Below are 22,161 nucleotides of genomic sequence, written 5' to 3' on the forward strand. Positions count from 1 at the left end.
GACCTCACATGGAGTGTCAATGTGTCAAGAAATAGAGAGACCAGAGATGCAGTTCATTCTGTTAGAGACAGACAGGCAAGGCAGACACCAACACACATTCACACATACACACACAAACACGTCCCCACCTGGAGTGGAATCACAATCATGAAGATCTTTTTGTCCTTGTCCGACAGGATGTGTTTAATGAAGGCCCAGCCTGTTCCGATCAGGGCTATGGTGATGAACAGGAGCGCCCCCTTCAGCCTAGATAAGCAAAGAACAACCACAGTTACCTACAGTTTGGACCGGGGAACCACTGTAATTACAGTCCACCAGGGCCAGGTTTCCTGACGCCTTTCTGGTAGCAACCTATTAGGACCTGGAATAACAGGTGATTTGACTCCTAATATTCATAACGACTCCACTTAATTAAGCCATTAAGACTTGAGGTGCAACAAACAAATAGAAACCAGTGGAACTGCTGATTCTCCTCCACAGAACCCAGTCAGAGCAGGAAATACAGCTTATCAACATATCAAATATCAAAAGCTTGCTATTAAGACCTCCCCCGGCCGGTCTTTGATTCATTCTTTCTAGTTCTGTCGCACTGCGGACTTGACGTTGTCTGCAGGCAAAGTGGAGCTGAGGGAAGAAAGGATTGAGAAAAAGAAATGGCTCAAAGCATTCTCGCCATACAGCAGGCAGGGGCACCAGCAGGACAACAGCGACCTCTGGCTGTGCGTCTCTCCACACCCTAATTACTTAACGGGACTAAATTATCTGGATAATACATTAAATTTACCTATCATTTACAGGTATTAAATAATGGGGAAAATCTAAAATCTGCTAGCATCTGGCCCCCTAGGAGTAGATATGCCAGTCTGAGCCCCGGCACTGGTTTTGAATGTTTAAAATTCTGCATTTGAAAGGTAAGGATTTTGGTAACAGAGACAGGTTTCATTTATCTTTTTTTAAACAAATAAAACTCACAGGTGAGTGATGTAGTACACCACAGCCCATCCTTCAATGGGGAAGCCCTGATTTGAAATGTAATAGTAATCGATCTGAAAGAGAGAAAGGAGACAGCAGGGAAATCAATGAAATCTGATGTAAGAGAGAGACAGAACATGCAGGACAAGATGCTTCTAACCAGTGAAAAATTATTATTAATAATAATAACTGCAGCTACAAATTTAGCAGCAGTTAAAACGGTGTATCCTAGCAGTTCAGATAAGGGTGAGTGCTAAAATTCATGTGGAAAACCCAGATACTCACAGCATGGAAAACCAAGGACAGAGACTTGGTGAATGGGAGCGCCGCCATGAGCCAGTGGATCTTAAAGACGTCGCTCCTGTGAAGAGGGGGAGTGTCAGCAGTTGTAACATACATTGCTCAACAATACTGTAGAGGCCAGCACACATTCAAGACATAAGGTGGGCACTTCAGGTTGGGTAATAAGAAAATACATTAATCACTTCCCTACACGAAGAGGTGTAAAGATGGGACTGGAATACACTGTGCTCTTCTCTCTGTGAGTGTGGGATTACTGCCCTCTACTGGATTCTCAAGCATTCTGCAGAGACGCCAGATGGAGCCGATTCCCTGGAAACTGAAGTTTTGTTCTCGCCAAGAGTTCTTCTGAGGCACAAAGACCTACAAGGCCACGAGGCCCGCTGACACAGAGCCGGAATCACCCGGCCCGTCCTCACCTGCGCTTGCGGAGGACGTGGACCCAGAACGTGCCGATGACGAGGAAGAAGAGCGACATGCAGATGTAGAGCTTGGGCAGCGGGATCTCGCCGGCCGACAGGAAGCTGCTGGGGTTCTTCTCTGAGATGCTGATCTGCAGGACAGGGCTGCGTCAATGGAGGGATTCACTCAGCTCGGCACAATGCCAGCCCTCTAAAGGGAGGATTTCCAATACTAATCTCAGAAAGGTGCAGATCCACCTTATCTGTCCTTTACCTACTTATGTTGCCATCATACCCCCACCACACACCTGCTGTTTTCACCCCATTATCATCTCCTTCAACAAAGTCATTGATGTTAGTTTCCTTAGTGCTAAAGAACTGTTATGTAACTAAATTATTTAATATAATGGGAGAGGTATAATCCTGTGATCCCTTGAACACAACAATTTTTGGATATTAAAATCATAGTGACCAGCCCAGCCCAGCCCAGCCCAGCTTGATCTAGAACCCAAATAGGCACTGAGCTCCGCAGAACCAGAGCTAAAGAGAGGTCACTGTTCGAGCTCCCGACCAGACCAGCTCAGCTCAGCCCAGCCCAGCCCAGCATGACACATGACACCACCCACCTCGATGCTGAATTTCAGGGGCACACTGTTCTTGACTTCCTTGTTGTAGCAGTTGTGGAAGTACAGATTATACAGTCCCTGCTGATCTTCTGTACTCACATTGAAGTGAAACTGCAAAAAGAGATTAAACAAAAGAAAAAAAAAAAAATCAGGAGTCATTATCGCAGAGCAGGCAGGGAATTGGGAAAAAGTCTGATGATTCATTGTGCTTACCAGGAAGGAAAAGACGTTGCCTTCTTTATGAAGAGGGTAGGATACATCAGATTTATTCACCTTAGAAATAAAAATAAATACATTTTGAAAGTAATATTAAAGAAAAAAAAATAAAAGGACTTTGTGGCTTTAGACTTTTTCATTCACAGAAGCAAAATAATGCTGAATATAAATCAAGATCCCTCAGGATGAAGACAGACCAGAAACAGTTGGATAGCCAGGTTTCTCTTCTCCAGCAGCTTAGGTCAATCACATTCATGCCTATCTTAGACCTAAGAGTTCACATGTAGCCAATACCTCCCAATACACTAACCCGGCATTCCTGCAGTCATTTATCACTTGACTAATCTTACTAATTCATCTTTAAACACCTGTGGAAATGAAGAGGCCACAGTGGTAAAATGTAAATCTGCGATTATTTAAAGATGTTTAATTATTTTAAGTGATAATGAGAAAACACAGTGCATGGGTTCCCCATAATCATATAAAGCAGATGGAGATTTTTTATTTATTTTATTTTATTTTTTTTACATAGACCAAGCATGTAGGGTTCAGGCACATTAAAACTCAAACCCCGCACAAATGACTGCCTGCGCTCTAAAAACTACCAGAGCAACTAAAATCTTTGGGGAGGACTCACCTCTGGTGTTTCTCGTTTATCCTTTTTCATACCTGAAGTTCAACAAGAAATACCTTATTAATAAATAAAAATGTACCTACGTAATAAAATCACAAATAAAAGCAATTCGATTTTTTTATAAGTTTAGTTTCTTTAGCATTTTGAATCAAAAAACAATATAAGTCAAATTACAGTAAAATGGGGGTGTCAGTTAATGAAACAAAAATATTTGCCTGTAATTAAAATGCATATATATTATTGTTATTTATTTATTGCATCTACACATCCTACCACACAACTTCCAAATTAAATAAATATTCAAGACATTTGTAATAAAGAAATCAAAATAAATCCTGAAAAAGCCTTAGATAAGTGTCAACCACCCTTGTAATGGATCCTTGTCAGGATAGAAGGGGAAATGAAAGGTGCAAAGTACAGAAAATCCTTGGGGAACACCAGCTGCCCTCTGCAAGAAAACTGGAACGGAGGTTCACCTTTCAGCATGATAATGACCTGAAGCACACAGCCAAAACAAGCCTGGAGTGACTAAGGAACAAAAAGGGAAATGTCCTAGGGTGGCCCAGTCACAGACCCCAAATTAATCCAATCGAAAATGTGTGGCATGACTTGAAGATTGCTGCGCATCAACACTCCCCAAGGAAAGTGACAGAGCTGGAACACTTTAGTAAATAAATTAAATGATCAGGATGTCTGTGTGGGTGACATTACCGTTGTCAGGTTTGACTGTGGTCTTCAGAGGTATTTGGTCAGCAGCCTTTGCCCCATCCCCAGGCTTCACCCCACCGTCCATCGCCTGGTCAGCGTGGCCCTGGCTGGACAGACCTGACACGATGCGAGGCAGCTTGTTGTCCTTCTCAGAGTGCTTCATCTTCACGCTGGAATCAGCCCCAGCATGTTAAAGGGAGTGGCACAAGCCCATCAAACAAAATATCACACACCTTCACTTCCCCATATCCCCTATATGATTTAATATGGTCCTTCCAGTTTGCCTCCAAAAAATGAACATGCATGCTAGAGGGCAGGATTTTGATTGTTTGTGGTTTTAAAGGTTTATAAATGTAATCACGCACCCATCTTTTCAGAGGCTGTCAAAACTCACTCTATGGAAAGCTTAACAGAAATGGGCCAGACACAACCTTTCTAATTACACAACCCTAAAAGAAAACATACATTAAGCAGAACTACTTTTATTATTTACATTACTGAAGTTGAAGTAACTGAGTGCAGACATTTAAATCTAAACCATTGTGATATCTGCCCTCGAGGTCATCTGAGCACAGAGAAGAAACAGCTCTGTCCCCTCCTGAATTAATCGCTGACCGTGCGATCTGGATAACTGGCCCCAGAATGAATTACTGTTCAGCTGAAGGGAATGCTCCATGGGAGTAGGGGGTCATATTCAGAGCATCTTGTTGGCTGAAGCGACTCAGGAAGTGGAGCGAGTGCTCTGCGCCCTAGACTGGCACGGCAGTGGCAGCGGCTCTCTGGGCATCACTTACCAGCCATTTTTAAAGTCCATGAGCAGTAGGACCAGAGCTGCCTCGTCGGTGGGGAGCTTCTTCAGTATACAGTAATCTAGATCTTCATCCTGGGGGAGAGATTGGGGGGGGGGGCAATATGTGAGCAAATGGGGGGGATGGATAAGGGGTGCAGGTATATTAAATCAAAAACTCTCCAGGCTTCTACCCACGAGTTTGAAACCAGACTGGGGCCACTTCAAAAGGAGGACCACAAGCCCCCTGAGGGTGTTGGGTGATTTTTCTGTTTCATAGGCACTAGACTACATGTGGTAAAAGTGCATGCAAACGGTACCTCATACTCACCAGATAGGTTGAAAATCCATTGCTGCTGGTCCTGTCCAGGCTGAAACCGAGCTTTGAAAATAAACAGGAGAGGAATCATAAACACAGGTGTGCAGCGCCGTTCAACAGTCTGTGGAGAACAGCAGGCCAGCGCCTCTCCACAGAGCTCGCCTACAGTGTAATATGCCATGTTCCAACATGTTATATACAGGATGCCAGAATTTTAATAAGCATGGCAAGCTTCATATTCGGTAAATAAACCTGCCCTGCAGTTCAAACACACACCACTGAGACTGAATAAAAAAAACCTGCACCTGCACACTCAGAGCCAAATTACAAAACTCACCTGACACCGTTTGCTTTAGGTGTCTCTGGAAAAACACCACCAATAACTGGGTTTGAAATTCAGCAGCGGCAGGTGCATTATCAGCGCTTTTATGCCAGACAGGTCTCAGCACTGGCAGCAACATACCGTGGAGCTGTCAAAATTGGTGACGTCCATGCTCAGAGTGAGGCTGCTCATGTTCACAGTCATGTAACCATCTTTGAAGAAGCCAAAAGTGTTCAGGTGGACCTTGTGTCTGACATCATCCTAAAAAAAAAGTGACGATAATAGGAGTCGGTCCATGATCCCTGCATCTTTTGATGAACAGTGTTGATGACCAGTGATACGTTAAGCAAGAGTAGGGTATAAAACATTTATATTTGTTTTTATCATATACGCATTTAAAAAAAAAATATATATATATATATACACACATTTTCTTAAGGGAGACGCTGTTTGGGAACACGTTTAATGTCTGCAAGAATATTTTCTATCACTACAATTACCAATGAGGAAACTGATATTTTCAGAAGAAAACCATGTAAATATTTATTCATGCGCGTATTTAGGTTTAGCTTCATGAAACATTACATACGAGACTGAAAAATAAAAAATAACACTCTGAATTACTAGTGAACGGCGTATGGAACAGCTTTGATGTCACAAGACGTGTGGCAGTGTCTCGTCACATTACCTGGGTGGTTAAAACCGCGAAACCAACGTTACTCGCCTCCAGCTGCCTGCCTGCCTCTTTTTTTTCGCCGATTCACTACAGACCTCAAGTTCGTAGCGAAGCAAAGCAACAACGAAGCGCCCATAGTTGCAGTTATCACATTTAAAACCATTACAATCAATCATGCTGAATCAAGGGTCTGTGTGCCTACCGCGAAGTGAAGGGTTACACATAATAACACACCTTGTAAACAGTAACGATTTTTTTTTTTTGCATGATCGGTGTGCTTTAGAGAAGAATCTCCTTTGTGACTCTGCTTTTCACGATTGTTTTGTACTGGAAAGCAAAGCGGTAATTCCCCAGCTGTGACAATCCGACTGGCATTACCCGGACACTGCAGTGCCACGGAAATAAACCCGACACTGTCCATAAAACCGTTTGACGCACACTTTATTCTGTGTGGCTTTCTCACGCCGCCCGTATTACCTTGAGGACGAGGTGGTGTAGCCTGCCGTTGGTTTCGCTGATAATCAAGGCGAAAAATACACAGACGCTTCCCAAAACATATCGCCTCACGGCCGCCATCTTTACTCCATCGTCACCGACCTTCACTTCCGGAGGTCAGAGTTCACGGACACAGAAACAACAACAGTGCCGTCTAGTTAGCTCGTAAAGATATCCAATGTGTATGTGTACTGTGTAGAAATATATAATATAGTGTGTCAGATCAGAATATTAAAAAGTTTCACCCATTACACCAAATAGTCACATGTCAAGGGAACTTGTTGCTCTTTTGCCTGTTTTAAATTAACAAATACATAACTACATTTGCTTTAAACCAAAATGTTGTATTTTTGTTTCCTTCTTGATGGGTGTCTGGTTGTATTTTCTCTCTAATGCAAAGAGGCTTTTAAGTTGGTGTATATATACATGGCAATTTTCAGTTAATTGTGTGCTTTTAATTATATTGTGTGTCCATGTACATTTAACTTCATACACACCTGCATCCAAAAATGGAGGGTATTATTTGTATTGCACCAATCTGAGGATTTATCCTGCAGTGTAGTTTACACAAGATACTTCAGATGAATAAACAGAAGAGGAAGGGGGGATGGGGTGTCAGGATTCGATTACAGGAACATGATTATGTACTTTTAGTACGAGTCTTTATTGATCATTAAGCAGTCAAGATGAAAATCCCCCCTCCACACACAAACACACTTTACCGTAATCTCCTCTGTCAGCCCTTTACAGGACTGCTCCCTCCCACACAGTACTCAGTGGGGAGGACTGTCCCTGAGCAAAACCATTCCAGACCTTTCCCCTGACGTGAGCTCACTGTATTTGCAGTTTCAGCAGAGGGCCTATATTTGGGACGAGTCGAGAGGTTTATCAAATAGAGCTCAGAGATAATTTGTCCTCCCCTTCTCTTTCTTTCACTCTCTCTCTCTCAGGATCCTACACACACCTACAGCAGGCCATGACGGTCCCTGCATTTCTTTGCCTACTTGCCGTCCTGCCAGGCTGTGCGGCGCTGATCCAATCTCTGTTGGAGAAGGTGAGTGGAAAACATGTCTGCATGTCAAAACAGCAGCTTGAGCCTGCCACTGATCGCATGGATCTGCAAAGTCCATTGACCTTCTGCTCTACTTTCAGCAAACTCTTTTTTTTTCCCATGCTGCCCTGAAGCAATTCCTTAAAATTGAACCGCAGTAGCCTGATAGAAGCATATTTATTTTTACTGGTGGAAACAAAAGATGAAAGTCTATTAACCATGCGTGGCACACCTGTAGCTTAGCTTGATTTCAGCTCAGTCGAGATCCGATTTGAAGATCTAAACAACCAGGCAGCTAAGACAAACATCCCGAATGTCCGATTCACCCTTTGTACCACGTTTTGCTAATATTCGCGGCAGGAGTTAGGAAATAACCCATGGGGCAGCCAACCTTTAGCACTCAGTAATACAGAGGTCCTTAAAGCGGACTCAGCTTTTTAGATCTGTTCAAATCAGTACATTAGAACAACTCTGTTACAGTAGATAGAACGATTGTTAGATAGATACAACTGATAGATAGATACAGTAGAGAGATAGACAGATTGGTTATGTGAGAAGTTTACAGCTGTTTTACGCAAGATTATCTTTTTTTACAGAGCTTTCTGCAGTCTTTGGAGCAGGAAGATGTTTTGCACTATTTTGGCAAGGCCTCCTCTGATGGAGGTATGTAGAAAACCCCTTGCCTGGGGAAGAAAGATCTGCTTACAGTGACACCCATTACCTCATCAACTACACAGCGTGCAGTAAACCCCCCAGTGCCACAAAATACATGTTAGTGGGAGGGTAAGGGTTAGCCCTGGCAAAGCAGCACCCCAGCAATGGCAGCACGTGATTTTTTGTCATACTGACCGACTAGCTAACCAGCCACTCCTTTTTTCCTCCCCAGTTCCCGAGTTTCAGATCATCTGGCCTAACTGCCCCTCCAGGGATGAGAAGGGAAGCCCCTGGGTGTGCTCCATTGAAGCCCAGGGCCAAGAGTACGAGTTCAGGCTGGGGAGAGGAGTCGCCCCCCTGTCCTGCTCTGTCTCGGGGGCCGAGTTTCTGAACTCCTCAGTCAGCGTCCCCAGGCAGAGTTCAGGAGTGTGCTGTGAGCAGCTGGAGGCGCAGCAGCCCCGCCCAGCCCGGGCTCTCGTCAACATCTGTAACGGAACTCTGGTGAGTGGTGTAACATCTGGAGCTGGCATAGCTGGGACAAAAACATTATCCACCACAACAACAACACTAATACAACACAAAACATGTGGTACATGTGGACATCAGAATGCAATCTGCTCCTCTTCTTGTCCTGCCACTGTTTCTCAGATTGCTAAGTGTCTCGTACGGTACTGTATTCACACAGCAAGGCATGGTGCTGGCCCCACAGAGAAGACTGTACATTCAGCCAGTGCAGAGCAGACACAGCCACCTGACTGGAGAGGAGCGCCTCAGCCCAGGCCTGGCTCACATAGTGTTCCACCAGCAGCTCCAACCAGGCCCCACCCACATCCACACCCAGGGTAAATCTCTCACAAAGGGGTACCTAGTGGGGTAAATGCATACATTATTTATTTATGTATTTTGTTTCATTCATATGTGTCTTTTCCAAAATTGTGTGGTGCAGCCAAACTTTAAAAAAGGACTAAGCTAAGATTTGTTTAGGGATACAGCTGATGGTTACCAGTTTACATTTGGCTTGTTTAGAGAGCACAATTTTTAGCAATAGAGGGAAACTGCATTCAAATGTTGTTAAGTTAAGGTTACATGTTTGAATAATTTCATAAACAAACCAAAAAAGAAGAAACAAGAAACAGGAAAATTCAACATGGGATAACTGGTCAATGGTCAGTGTTAGGCCCAGATGACGATGTGTCTCTGTCAGCTCGGCCTGGGCGGTCCCGTCGACTGGCCATGGCCGGAGATGTGCTGCATCTGGAGCTGCTGGTGGTGGTGGGGCCAGACGTGCAGGCCGTGCACAGGCAGGACACGGAGAGATACATCCTCACCAACCTCAACATCGTGAGTGCAGGCCAGGTGGCTGGGACAGCTGGTGGGGCAGGGGGTAGCTGGTGGGGTAGTGGCTGGGACTGAAGGTAGCTGGTGGTGCAGGGGGCTGGGAGCTGGGGGCTGGGGCAAGCTGGGAGGAAGGGAGGGATTGCAGTGAGCCCTATCCCTGGTGATACAGACATCTCACTCTGTTTCTCTCTCCGCCTCGCTGTGACGTTCGGTGTTTGGGGGTCTCTGCAGGCATCAGAGCTGCTGAGGGACTCCACCCTGGGAGCCAACCTGAGGGTGCACCTGATCCGCATGGTCGTCCTGACTGAGCCAAAGGTACGCTGCCCTGTAGGCAGAACTCAGCCTGCTCTGCAGAGACAGACGGCCACACTCCTTTAATAAATTGATCTGGAACCATTTCTGAACCCTAACCTGAGAGTGCCCTGTCGTAGGCAGCGGTAAAGGTGAAAAGGGCACGGGTCTGTTTGTCACTCCTTTCAAAGCTGAGTGCAGTGCAGGTGGTGTGGTTTAGCTGAGGGACACAACCCAGTCTCTCGTCTCTCAATCCCATCACTGCAGCTCCCTGCCGTTTTGCGTCTATATTCATTTTCTCTCCTTGTTCTTCAGTTAGGGGGGTATCTGAGGAGCAGACATTGACAGTGCTGCGGTGTTTTGTAGATCAGTTTCTCCCTGCAGTGCTACACTGTTTCCCACTGCTCTGTGTTTATTCCAGCCTGAGATCGAGATCAGCAGTAACATCACCTCCTCTCTGATGAGTGTGTGCGACTGGGCAAGGAGGGTGAACCCCCCCAGTGACTTGGACCCCCTGCATGCTGACTTGCTGCTGTATATCACACGGTATGTGGGAGATCATATACATACACACAGATATACACACATGCATAGACGTAACACACACATATATACATACATACGGTGAGGGAAAAAAAGTATTTGATCCCCTGATGATTTTGTACGTTTGCCCACTGACAAAGAAATTATCAGTTTATAATTTTAATGGTAGGTGTATTTTAACAGTGAGAGACAGAATAACAACAAAAAAATCCAGAAAAACACATTTCAAAAAAGTTATAAATTGATTTGCATGTTAATGAGGGAAATAAGTATTTGATCCCCTATCAATCAGCAAGATTGGGGATCAAATACTTTTTTTCCTCACTGTTCATACAGACTGCATCAACACGCTTTGTTTAGGTATAGCTAATTTGCTTGCTGATGAATATCTTCACTGTACAGTATCAGCAGTTCCTACAACCCTCTCAGCAGGCCCCGATATTCCTGCAGCTCTCACCTGCTCTCCGCTGTGCTACTCTTGCGCCCCCTGCAGGTTTGACCTGGAGTTACCCGATGGCAACAAACAAGTGAGGGGCGTGGCCCAGCTGGGCGGGGCCTGTTCAACTGGGTGGAGTTGCGTCATCGCCGAGGACACTGGATTCGATCTGAGCATCACCATCACCCATGAGATCGGGCACAGGTATGTACTGCCAGTCAGGCCAGACCCATTAGGTGGGCTCACGCTGTACCAAGCCTGAACTGACCTCGCGGATGAGGAGGTTAACGTTTTAGGTTAAGTCTTAGTCTCTTAATTTTTAAGTAACTGTATAACTATTAAGATGTCTAATGTTTTAGACTAGTCTAATATAGTTTTATGCGCCACTCACTCGGGCTAGAGTGGGATGTTCCTGATGTAAAGGGAATTAAAGAGAATTGAAGATACATAGAGATAATTAATAAAAGATATAAGATTCCGTTTCACACAGGTAAACCCTGAGGCTCTCCAGGACCCGCATGGGTATCAGAGGTTCGAAACTGTATCATTGCACCCGTCTGAACAGAGTGGGCGCAGATAATACGTGCTGTGAGTTTCTAGGCTGTCTAGCTCTGCCATTGATCCATTTGGGAGTTTGATCCCGTTGTGTCGCCTTCTGCAGCTTTGGCATCAACCACGACTCCACGAACAACACCTGCAGCAGCAGTGGGTTCATCATGGCATCGGACGGGGGGTACAACAGCGTGGACCTCACCTGGTCCCAGTGCAGCCGAGACCAGTTCCTCAGCTTCCTCAGGTACGCCAGGCAGAGCAACGCCAAGCCAAGTCGAGGCTTCTGTCATAGGGCAGGGGAGCGTCAGGCTAATGACTCTGCAGGTGTTACTGAGTGATGGGCGGCCCTGTTGTGAGAATTACTGAAGTGCTGCAATATGTGTGTGTGTGGTATGCTGCTCTGTGTGCTGCGATGAGTGTTATGGGGCTCAGCAGGTAACGTAGCTGTGCGTTGGTGTCACAGTCTGGAGCAGGCAGGCTGTCTGAAGGACCTCCCGATGCAGGAGGGGGGGCTGCAGGACTGGAAGCCAGGGCTGTACTACGGAGCTGACGACCAGTGTCGGATCGCCTTTGGCAGTGCGGCCCGAGCCTGCTCCTTCACACGAGCGGACATCGTGAGTGCTCCCAAACACGCTGACCCGGGGGCCAGAGACAGTGGCATGCACACAAGCACACACGCAAATATAGGAGAGAAACAGGGAGAGACTGGCACGTGAGCTTACATAAGCATATAGACCCAACACACACCAACCCAGACACTCACGCACACACAAATTCTGCTCCAGCACACAGGGACAGGCACTAGAGAGATTCAGCCACACATCCTGGCTTTTAGTGTGGGGGCGGGGGGGTTCTCGTGACAGTTGTTGCTTAGTGTCAGTGTCTCGACTGTTCTGTGTCTTTTCTCTGTTTCTCTCGTTGCAGGATGTGTGCCGTGTCCTGTCCTGCCACGTCACACCTGGTGACCGCAACACCTGCACACGCCTGCTCATCCCCCTGCTGGATGGCTCAGAGTGCGGGCCCAATCAGGTACTACCTTGGGCAGGGGGGAACCAATCAAATCCTTATCTCATTACACTGGACCAATGAGAAACCACCTAATTCAGAGGGGGTGTCCAATCAGACAAAGGTCAAGGGTCAAGGTGATTCTCCTGGCCCCAGAACATGATTTAAATTATACTACAGTATTACTAGGGAAGGATTAGAAGTGGCACTCATCTCATGAACCAGTCAAAATAAAATAAAATAAATTGACAACCAAACAATAGTGTTTAATCAACCAAAATCAAATGTTTTTCATTTCTATTTATTAATTTTAAGTAAGGATCCAAATGGGATGAGTGTTATACCTGAAACAACATTCATTTGATTTTTAAATCTTTCAAAATATGTACATTTTTGCCCAATTGAAATCTAAGTGACCTGAATGAAGTCAGTATTTGCTAAACTGGATCAATAATAATAACTGAAAAAGGCAGTTCTATAACAATATATTTCTTGCACGTCCCAGTGGTGCCTGAAGGGGCGCTGTGTTTCCCCACCTCAGATGAGCTCCTCTGTGATGGTGCATGGCGCCTGGTCCAGCTGGTCAGCATTCTCCCCCTGCTCTCGGACCTGCGGGGGGGGTGTCAGCTTCAGGAAGCGGCAGTGCAATAACCCACGGTAACCTCTGTACTGGACTGTCATGTGCTCTACCTCAGGCCATAACAAACAGACCATATATCAGCATTCACTGGGCACAATTACCCGGGCACTGTGTGATTCACAGTGAGGTCAGTTTTGATTTGGTCCAGGCCTGTAAGCGTTAAGATTGACTTCCACTTGCACACGTGTCCCTCACGGCATGCTGTGACGGTGCTCTTATACACTGTGCGATGTCTGGCGTTGCTGTGCGACACCATTATCAGCACAGGCTTGTCCTTTTCTTTCCTTCTAGACCAGCGTTTGGAGGGAGAGACTGTGAGGGGAGGGACATCGATGCTGAACTTTGCAACAGACAGGTGAAGCTCCACAGAGCATGTTTACAATGCGCCAATACAGACCATTGCAGCACCCTAACCTCTGCTCTGGTCTGTGCTGTCATGGCCTAGGTGCAGCCTTGTGCCACGGTTGACCATTACAGTCAATCTGAAAAGCACTACTGTCAAGTATCCCAGATAACCTACCTGTAGAATGTGTGATACTCTCTCCCTCTCTCTCCTTCTCCCTACCCCTCTTTCCTCTCTCTCTCTCTCTCTCTCTCTCTCTCTCTTTGTGTGGACAGGCCTGTGAGTCGAGCCAACTGCAGTTCATGGCGGAGCAGTGCTCCCAGACTGACCCCCAGCCGCTGCTGCTAACCCAGGGGCCCCCCTCCTCCTACACCTGGGTCCCTGCCGTCGGCTTCATCACAGGTGACCCCTGACCTCTCTCACTAACCTTGGGGTGGGGGTGGGGGTTGTGTTATGCATTCAGTAACCTTACATACTGACCTGCAAGAGAAACGTGGACGAGCAGGGGTCCACATCACAGCTTCTATAGGGCTGGCATGGTATGTATGTTTTTAATTCTTAGTTTTTATTGGTTCTGCACACCCCTCCCCCTCCCTCTCCCTCTCCCTCTCCCTCTCTCGCTCACCCCAGGGGATGCCCAGTGCAAACTGATGTGTCGGTCCAAGGGGGAAAATTTCATGATGAGTCGGGGGGGCCAGTTCATCGATGGGACAAGGTGTGAGCCCAGCAGCCCCACCCCCCCGGGCTCTGTCAGCGTGTGTGTGGAGGGGAGGTGTGAGGTAAAGTCCAGGCAGGAGGAAGGGGCTCATAAGAGACATTTGCTCCCTGTTAATTTCTCAATCACAGTGTAAACCTTACCAGACAAATAGGTATCTAATATTGGTACCTTATTCCTGTCCCCTGCTTTAGACAATAGAGAAGTGTTTATTCAACCACAGACCACAGAAACACACCATTGATAAAAAACACAACAGGGCTGACACCAAGCACCCTGCTCCCTTGCTCCATCACTCCCTCTTTACCACTCTCCTTCTCTCTCTCTTTCCAGGAGTTTGGGTGTGATGGCCAGCTGCATTCTGGAAAGGTGGAAGATGTGTGCGGGGAGTGTGGTGGAAACGGCTCCACCTGCAGCCAGATCTCAGACTCCTACAGCGAGGGCAAGGCCAGAGGTACTGCACCCCCCCCCCCCCCCACACACACACATGCACAGAGTCCTAATTTTCCTGTAGTTGTTTTCAGCACTAGCTGGTTCAACTTAACTGCAACAATTTGATTCGGACAGAATTTACAATAATGTTTGATACCTGAATTCTAAGTAAAATAACAAAATTGCCCTGCGCAGAGTTCCCTGTGACTTCCTGTGACTTCTCTCCCGTCCGCCTTGCCACACTGCATCTCCCGTTTTTGTTTTACAGAGTACACCACCTTCCTGATCCTGCCGGCCAATGCCACACACGTGCACATCGTCAACAAGAGGTCTCTGTTCACGCACCTCGGTTAGTGTGTTAATGTGCGTTTCTCTGCATGTGTGACCAATTGTGTGTGGGTGCTTTAGCAGGTTTGAGCATGTGTGTTACCGGTTCCTGTATTTAAAATGCTACAATAAAAGACAATTGGCAAGTTAAACAGTTATTTGTGGTACTGTATTTTTCAACTCACCCTAAATGTGGTAATCAGACTGTAAGGCTTTTTTAAAAGAAGCTTAGGTTGTGCACTTATTTAACTTCGCACCCGACCTGTACACCTGTACAAATTAGAAATTATCCTTTCAATGTCCCTAGAGATACTATGCATGTAACTATGCATCTATGTGTGTGTTGGTGTCTATGCGTGTGAGACTGTGTTCATGTGTGACTGTGTTTGTGTGACTGCGTGTGTGTGACCGTGTGCTTGTCCCTGCAGCGCTGATGGTGCAGAACCGCTACGTGCTGTCTGGCCAGGGCAGAGTGTCAGTGAACAGCACCATGCCCTCTGCACTGGAGGATGGCCGCCTGGAGTACCGTCTCTATCTGACCCCTGACCACCTGCCTGACTCGGAGGAGCTGCTGCTGCCCGGGCCCACCCAGCATGAGACACACATACAGGTCTGCGCTCAGAGATGGAGATGGAGAGAGAGAGAGAGAGAGAGAGAGAGAGAGACTTGTGTCCAGTTGCATAAAATTACTCTTATGAATAAGAAGTACAGTTGATTAATCTAAGAGCCGCTAGCCGTTCATGTCTGTCCCTCTGTTCCTCAGGTGTATCGGAAGTACGGCCGGGAGTACGGAGAGGTCACTAGCCCGAGCATCTCCTACACCTTCTACATGCGCAAGAAGACGCCCTCGGGCCTGTGGACAGCCGTCACTACATCTTGCTCCTCCTCTTGTGGTGCAGGTACGGTGTCCCCATCAGGACATAATGCACTGTGAGCTGTGACACGTCCATACACAGCGATAACTGCCCTGGGAGTTGCTTGCTGAACAACCAGGATTCAGGTGTCACAGCACTGGGTGCCTTGCCCTGAGTCAGGAGCAAGACAAGAGCTGGAAACTGGAATCCCCCGACCTTGTGACCCAGAGCTCCTTGCCTCCATATCAGACCACAGAGGGGCATCAGGAGGGATGCCACCACATCGCATTATCTGTGACTCCCCCCTGAGTACAGAGTCTCTCCAGTTTACTCCCACACATACTTCCTGTTTAGCAATGTTTCTTCTCTTTCCATTAATGAGAAAATACAACACGATGGTCCTGTCAAAATCTCCCTCTCCCTCTCTGCCCCTCTCTCTTATCTCTTTTCTTATATCTTTCGCTCTTGTTCTCTGTCTCTCAGGTGTACAGGAGACCACCTATATCTGCATGGGCCCCAGCACTAAGGAGAGGGTAGGGGAGCAATCCTGTGGAGATCCCCCCCACCCCCCCCTCCTCCGGGAGCCCTGTAATCTCAGACCCTGCCCCCCCAGGTACTGCACTGCCCCTGCCTCCCAGCTGTGTGTGGAGGGCCAGCAGGGCTGCAGTCCAAACATCTAATGTCTTACCAGCAACATGTACAGGAAACTGACACCCCTTCTATCCTTGTCGCTGTCACCTAGCTGGGAGGTGGGGGAGTTTGGGCCCTGCAGCACCTCCTGTGGCGGGGGGGAGGCGGTGCGGCCCGTGTGGTGTGTCCGGAGGGAGGGGGAGTTGACTGTCCAGCTGCCATTCTCGGACTGCCCCGGAGACTCGGCCCCACACTCCACCTCAAGCTGCAACACCCAGCAGTGCCCCGCCAGGTACCTCCTTTGGGTATATTGTGTCTTTTTTAATGAAAAACATAAATCAATAAAAAGTAAAATCCAGCTTCGCCCCAGTGAAGTGGGCCTGTGTCTGTTCCCAAGGAGGCAACTGGGTGAAATCTCCATCATGTGACAGCAGGTCAGGCTGCTTGTGCAGTTCAGTGCACCAATAATTTAAATACAATACAATCTGCCGGACGCTCTCAAAATGATTGTCCTCCTTTAAGCGCGGTGAGGACAGATTCCAAACACCATGGTAATTATTATTATTTCTTATTATTTCTTAGCAGATGCCCTTATCCAGGGCGACTGAGAGTTTGCTCTAGCAAAAGTGCAGTTGTACAATCGAGTAATACAATGGTGTTCTTTTTGTACATTTATTGTGCATTTGTATGTGGGAGTGTGGCTTTAGGCAATAACCAGAGAAAGAAACTCCAACTGCAATGTTGAAAATGAGTTGTAGCTGTTGCTGAAACCAAAGGGAGGGAAGGGACAGCCGGGGAGTAAGCTTGTTCCATGTTCCCAGGTGGAGAGTGTCCGAGGTGGGGGAGTGCTCTGCACTGTGTGGACCGGGGGTGTCTAGGCAGGTGGTGACATGCGTCCAGTTCCTCAACGGCTCGGACATGGAGACGCACGAGGCCCTGTGTCCGGAGAGAGACAGGCCCTCAGAGATCCTGCCCTGTGTGGTGACCGTCTGTCCTGTGGGCTGGGAGCTGAGGCAGCAGACAGAGGTAAGCTGCAGAAGAGGGATGCCACAGGGGTGATGTGCTCTCCTTCACTGATTCAGGATTGTGTCAGATTGGGAGCATGGCTCTGGAAATATAAATGAAAGCATGTCAGCAAATAAATTAAACTATGACTAATTTAAACTATAAATTCAACTATGACTATGACTATGACATTGGGCCAATGCATGAACCACTTAGTGAAAATGGGGATGTGTTTTAAGGGAGCTTGAACTTCTAAAGGGGAATCTTGCATTCTCCAACATGTGCTGGTGCTTTAAGTGTAAATGACCTCAGCCTATCTCTCTGGGACAATTCACTCGTATTGTGGTTTAGTCCTTATCTTTGGCCTTGTTGGAGCTGTAGGCTGCCATTACACTTTTCCATTGTAAGGTGTCCTTGAGTTCTGGTATTCTGGTGTTGTGAAGCTGTGAAGTTGTGGAGTCCTGACAGCTCTCTCGCTCCCCTCCCAGCCTCAACAGAAAGACAAATCAGGCTTTCCTGTGATGTCAGCCCCCAAGGCGGGGCCTGTCTACGTGCGAAGCCCTGTGATTGGTCAGTGTTCTCAGAGCTGCGGAGGAGGTGAGTGTTATAGCGGCATGAATGTTTCAAACCACAATGATGTATCCCTGTAAACTGCCATTATCAGCCTTTATACATATATACATATTAATATATTAAAAAAAATACACCAGCCACAAAGAAAAAGATTGTTTGAAAGAGAAATGTTTCTTTTAATTTCCTCATGTTTTAGTCATTCTGCAATTGTCAAAGTTGTAAAAAGTGTTTTTAATGAACACTCCCCCACACACACACCAAACCCCTGATCCTCTTCCTCTGTGCGGGAGATCCTGGCTATTCTACCAACGTCCTCTGACCATGTCTCTCCTCCCTCCGGCTGTGTCAGGGCTGGTCATGGTACAGTACTCATGTGTGGATCACCACTCGCGCTCAGCTGTGCCAGAGATCCACTGTGACAAGATCGACCAGCCCGCGCCCAGACTGGAGCCCTGCCCCCTCGTGCCCTGCCCCCCAGCGTGAGTCTGCCCAGCTTGACAGCATGTGGGGGGTGGGGGGAGAGGAAGAGGGGTGACTGTTCCAGGCCCAGTCACCTCTTCACCAGGAGTTTATATCGTATTATTATTATATAATTATTATTATTATTCATGTTGTTTCTGAATCTTATTCTTCAAATCCTCTTCTCACCCCCAGTAGGTGGCACTATAAGGAGGGGGCGTGCAGTGTGTCGTGCGGTGGGGGGGTGGCGCGCAGGGTGCTGTACTGCTCGCGGGATGGACAGGGCCGTGAGGAGGTGCTGAGTGACGGAGAGTGTGCTGGTGTCCCGCGCCCTCAGGAACTCCAGCCCTGTAACACACAAAGCTGCTCTCCTGGGTACCTTCCATCTTCCATCTCATATCATACTTGTCTTTTTTACTGCTGGGACACATTTCTGAGGCTGGAAAGCCACTGACGACTCTTAGGATCCTGAGATCCTGAATGAAAAGACTGTATAGACCCCTGTGTGCGGACAGTCCTCATCAGCGTCATGGTTGCTGCTGTTGTTGTTTCAGGTGGAGGGTGCTGGAGCTGGGGCCCTGCTCAGCATCCTGTGGGCTGGGTGTGGCTCGGCGGCAGGTGGCCTGTGTCCAGTTCGAGGGAGGACAGGACGGGGAGGTGGCAGCAGAGCTCTGTCCTCCAGCGGAGAGACCCCCCGCGCTTGTGCCCTGTCTAGTGCAGGTGTGCACCTTCAGCTGGCAGGTTCAGGACTGGAGCAAGGTACAGAAACAGATCAGGGACAATTGCATAAAAAACACCTTAATTTCAGCATGACTTTAAGGATTAAACATGGTGGGTATGTCTGTTATTCCTGTGACTAGAACACTGACTACAGCACGTCACAAATCAGAGGACAGCTCAGAGAAAAATGAACTTAACTTACATTCTGTGTGACCAGCTGACCAGTCCCTCAGGGCTTGGCTGGTGTTGTGTGCACACCGAGCTGCACAGCCGTGAAATCACAGCTCACCCGCCACACCACCCTCATAAGGCTGAGGTTCTCCTGGTGTCGCCCCCTTTGCTGACTTCGCTCTCCCCCTCTCTGGCAGTGCTCAGTCTCCTGTGGCTTCGGCATCCAGTCCAGACAGGTGTCCTGCATCGGCCCCGCGTCCCCCCAGCCCCTCAGCCCGCTGTTCTGCATGCAACTGCCCAAGCCCATCACCATTCAGGGCTGCCACACAGGGGACTGCCCACCCCAGCAAGGCACAGACGGGACCACAACCCAGCACCCTACAGCACAGGGGGCCGGAACCCCCCCTACACCAGGGCATCCCAACCAGAAGTCAATGCGCACAGCAGGGTGGTGGGCGATGTTGGAACCGTGGCACCGAGTCACACAACCGCAAAATAAAAGTCTGACACTGAGGGTCCCCCACCCGCAGCCCCTCCCAGCAGCACCTGATGCGCACTTGACTTCCACTTCTCACGAGCACAAGGCGGTTCCGGGGACTCCCACGCTGAAACCCCACGGGGAGGAAACCAAACAGGACAAAGAGTTCCGACACAAGTCCGCATTGGTGGCCATGGAAGGACAAGACACACCAGCAGCAGGATCCCCCAGGCAGCACCCAACTGCAGGGCCGACTGCACAGGACCCCCGAGATGACCACCCAGAATCCACTATGCACCACCCTGCCCCCAGCACACCACCAGCACCTGCACCAACCACTGCCAGGGCCAGACAGGAGCTGCCGACACCCCTGCAGACCACTGCCCACTCAGCCACTGCAGCACCAGAGGCATCCCAGACCAGTTAGGTGGCAGCTAACTCTTCAAGCTCCATGTCTTGTCCTCCACTCCCTTTCCCTTGTTCTTTGTTTCAGGTTCTCGTTTTTTCTTTCTGCTTAGTTTTTCTGCCTCATTTTTATTCTCTGTCCTTTGTTCATCTCCATTCTCGTTCTGTCCTCCTTCCCCCCATCATATCCTTGTCCACACTGTGGCAGGTCCCTGTTTTTATTTTTTTTCCCTAAACCATTGTGTGCTAATGTAAAGGCCGTACATCCAACAAGAGATCATTATTAAAAGTAAATGTTTCTCAAAACAGTGGGAAATGAAGATACAGCCAATGCTGGGGCTGTTATCTGAGCAGAAATCACTTCTATGCATCTACAGCAGCATTCTGTGTTAAATCCCAACCAGAGACATAACACTGATCATGCAGTTAAACCTGAGCAAGACCTCAGTGTTGTTTGTGCTGCACCATACACCCAATACCAACAAAGTCCAAGCACACATCAACCACAGGTTTTGTATTCTGTGGGGGTCCCTGGTGCATGCTCTGATGGTCTGTCTGTCTGTCTGTCTGTGTGTCCTAGGTGTGTGTGGCCAGCTGCTGCTAGAGGAATCCGGGACGGTGGACCTGAGAAACATCCAGCAGTCCGATTGCTTCCTGTCCATCGGCCGCCCCCTCACAGAGGTCATCCAGGTCAAGGTCGAGTCCAGCTCCTTGAACTGCAAGGAACGTAGGTGGCATATAGGACAGCCAAGGGAAACTGTCCCACCACATAGGAAAAGCCTTAGGGCCACTATGGCAAGACATTTTAAATACTATCTCCAAAATTTCCATTGAAACAAGGAGCACAGTGAGAAAACAGTCAGATGTCAATCTAGTACTGCATGCACAAACACAATTACTCCTGAAGTCTAAGCTGCTGCTCGTGTTGTTGTTGCGTTCCTGGATGCAACCCTCTGCCTGTCTGTGTGTGTGTCTGTCTGCAGAGGACTTTTTGATGTTCTATGACAAGTTGAGGCTGAGGAGGAAGTGCGAGCGATTGGCCGGCTTCACCCTGACCACCCACACCAACGTGCTGCTGATTCGCCAAAGGAAGGTCGCCCCCGGCAAGGGCGTGCTGCTGACCTACCACAGCCAGAGGACGACCAAGAGCCACTACGGGGGTGAGTGTGGGCGGGACAGGGGGGGACGGGTCAGATAAAAGGGATAGATTTGGAGAGAGAGAAAGGAGGAAGAGAAGAGGATGAGAGACATGGCACTGAGGTTGCAGGAAAACTGAGAAAAGCCAGCAAACACACGCAGATTCATGTGCAGTATTTCAGTTGCACCAGCTGCTTTAAAGCTACAACTAACTCCCCCCACCTTCCTTTCTGCTCTGCAGACTGTGACACGCAGCTGTTTGGCCTCTCAGGGGAGATTGTAAACCCAGCGTCGCCCCCCAGCCCCGACATGGGCAGACAGACCTGCCGAACTTTCATCATGGCACCCCCCTTCCGACAGATTGAGATTCGAACCCTGAACATCAGCCCCTCCTTCCATGGGAACGGCACTTTTATCCTGGTGAGTGTTGGGTGGCGCACTGGGGAATACTATTATGATGATGATGATGCTGTGAGGGTCCTCTGTCCTGACAGATCCGTGACGTAGACGTGGTGAAGACCGCCGTGTTCCGGGGGAATCGCCTGTTCTTCTGGCGTTCCTCAGGAAGCATGGTGGAGGTGGAGTTTCATGGGGGATACCTGCATTACAAGGACAGCTTCCGGGCTGAGTACTCCGTCATTGACCCCTGACCTCAGCAGGGCTCCGATTCCAGATCCGAGCGGCAACCATTCACAATTACGACTGAAAACAAATACTCACTTATGTTATAGTAAATCTGCTGCTACAGAAAGAGGCTTAAAACCCAGAGGCAACACTGTTATTCCTATAAGAATAGGCCCTCTCCCTCTGGGCTGTTTCATTAACATTACAAGCAATATTTTCTCCCTGTAGTAAATCTGTAAGTATGCACAGAATAAACCTATTACATTTGATAATCATCTTATGACATGTTCATAAAATATACACAGCTTAAAACAAAACATGG

At 48.0% G+C, this 22,161-nt stretch overlaps 2 protein-coding genes across 3 annotated transcripts in view; one reads left to right on the top strand and one right to left on the bottom strand.

Moving 5' to 3' along the window:
• gpr107 (G protein-coupled receptor 107) overlaps positions 1-6,569 on the bottom strand; it is a 29,207-nt gene extending 22,638 nt beyond the window's left edge. Inside the window, exons 1-12 of the mRNA XM_066713173.1 lie at positions 6,439-6,569; positions 5,427-5,546; positions 4,976-5,026; positions 4,652-4,740; positions 3,861-4,027; positions 3,153-3,184; positions 2,513-2,572; positions 2,300-2,410; positions 1,692-1,825; positions 1,258-1,333; positions 973-1,046; positions 129-246 (exon numbers count right to left, since the gene is read on the bottom strand). Coding sequence (XP_066569270.1) covers positions 129-246; positions 973-1,046; positions 1,258-1,333; positions 1,692-1,825; positions 2,300-2,410; positions 2,513-2,572; positions 3,153-3,184; positions 3,861-4,027; positions 4,652-4,740; positions 4,976-5,026; positions 5,427-5,546; positions 6,439-6,537 — 1,131 coding nt within the window. The 5' untranslated portion in view covers positions 6,538-6,569. The remainder of the gene's footprint in view (positions 1-128; positions 247-972; positions 1,047-1,257; positions 1,334-1,691; positions 1,826-2,299; positions 2,411-2,512; positions 2,573-3,152; positions 3,185-3,860; positions 4,028-4,651; positions 4,741-4,975; positions 5,027-5,426; positions 5,547-6,438) is intronic.
• A 37-nt stretch (positions 6,570-6,606) lies between these two features.
• adamts13 (ADAM metallopeptidase with thrombospondin type 1 motif, 13) lies at positions 6,607-22,114 on the top strand. 2 transcript variants are annotated; one of them, XM_066713170.1, is made up of 32 exons: positions 6,607-6,638; positions 7,407-7,510; positions 8,104-8,170; positions 8,394-8,662; positions 8,847-9,003; positions 9,366-9,502; positions 9,731-9,814; positions 10,212-10,336; positions 10,827-10,973; positions 11,431-11,565; positions 11,785-11,935; positions 12,246-12,350; positions 12,832-12,983; positions 13,258-13,321; positions 13,585-13,711; positions 13,940-14,088; positions 14,358-14,478; positions 14,725-14,805; positions 15,212-15,393; positions 15,547-15,682; positions 16,121-16,250; positions 16,380-16,559; positions 17,089-17,293; positions 17,761-17,869; positions 18,195-18,324; positions 18,500-18,679; positions 18,859-19,063; positions 19,393-20,095; positions 20,659-20,805; positions 21,062-21,238; positions 21,457-21,635; positions 21,710-22,114. In XM_066713170.1, exons 2-32 carry the CDS (start codon positions 7,433-7,435, stop codon positions 21,863-21,865), a joined length of 4,968 nt encoding a protein of 1,655 aa, XP_066569267.1. In that variant the 5' UTR covers positions 6,607-6,638; positions 7,407-7,432; the 3' UTR covers positions 21,866-22,114. The 2 variants fall into 2 exon arrangements, with proteins under 2 accessions (XP_066569267.1, XP_066569266.1); XM_066713169.1 differs by lacking the exon at positions 6,607-6,638 and having other exon boundaries at positions 7,245-7,510.
• Positions 22,115-22,161: the final 47 nt, after the last annotated feature.

Source organism: Amia ocellicauda, chromosome 9 (genome assembly GCF_036373705.1).
Source record: "Amia ocellicauda isolate fAmiCal2 chromosome 9, fAmiCal2.hap1, whole genome shotgun sequence".
Taxonomy (NCBI): domain Eukaryota; kingdom Metazoa; phylum Chordata; class Actinopteri; order Amiiformes; family Amiidae; genus Amia; species Amia ocellicauda.

Bases quoted from the DNA above. Each gene is read 5' to 3' on its own strand.
- adamts13 (XM_066713170.1), top strand. From the start codon at position 7,433: ATGACGGTCCCTGCATTTCTTTGCCTACTTGCCGTCCTGCCAGGCTGT. The intron at 16,251-16,379 runs GTACTGCACTGC...GCTGTCACCTAG, and splicing joins CTCAGACCCTGCCCCCCCAG to CTGGGAGGTGGGGGAGTTTG. The intron at 20,096-20,658 runs GTTAGGTGGCAG...TGTGTGTCCTAG, and splicing joins ACCAGAGGCATCCCAGACCA to GTGTGTGTGGCCAGCTGCTG.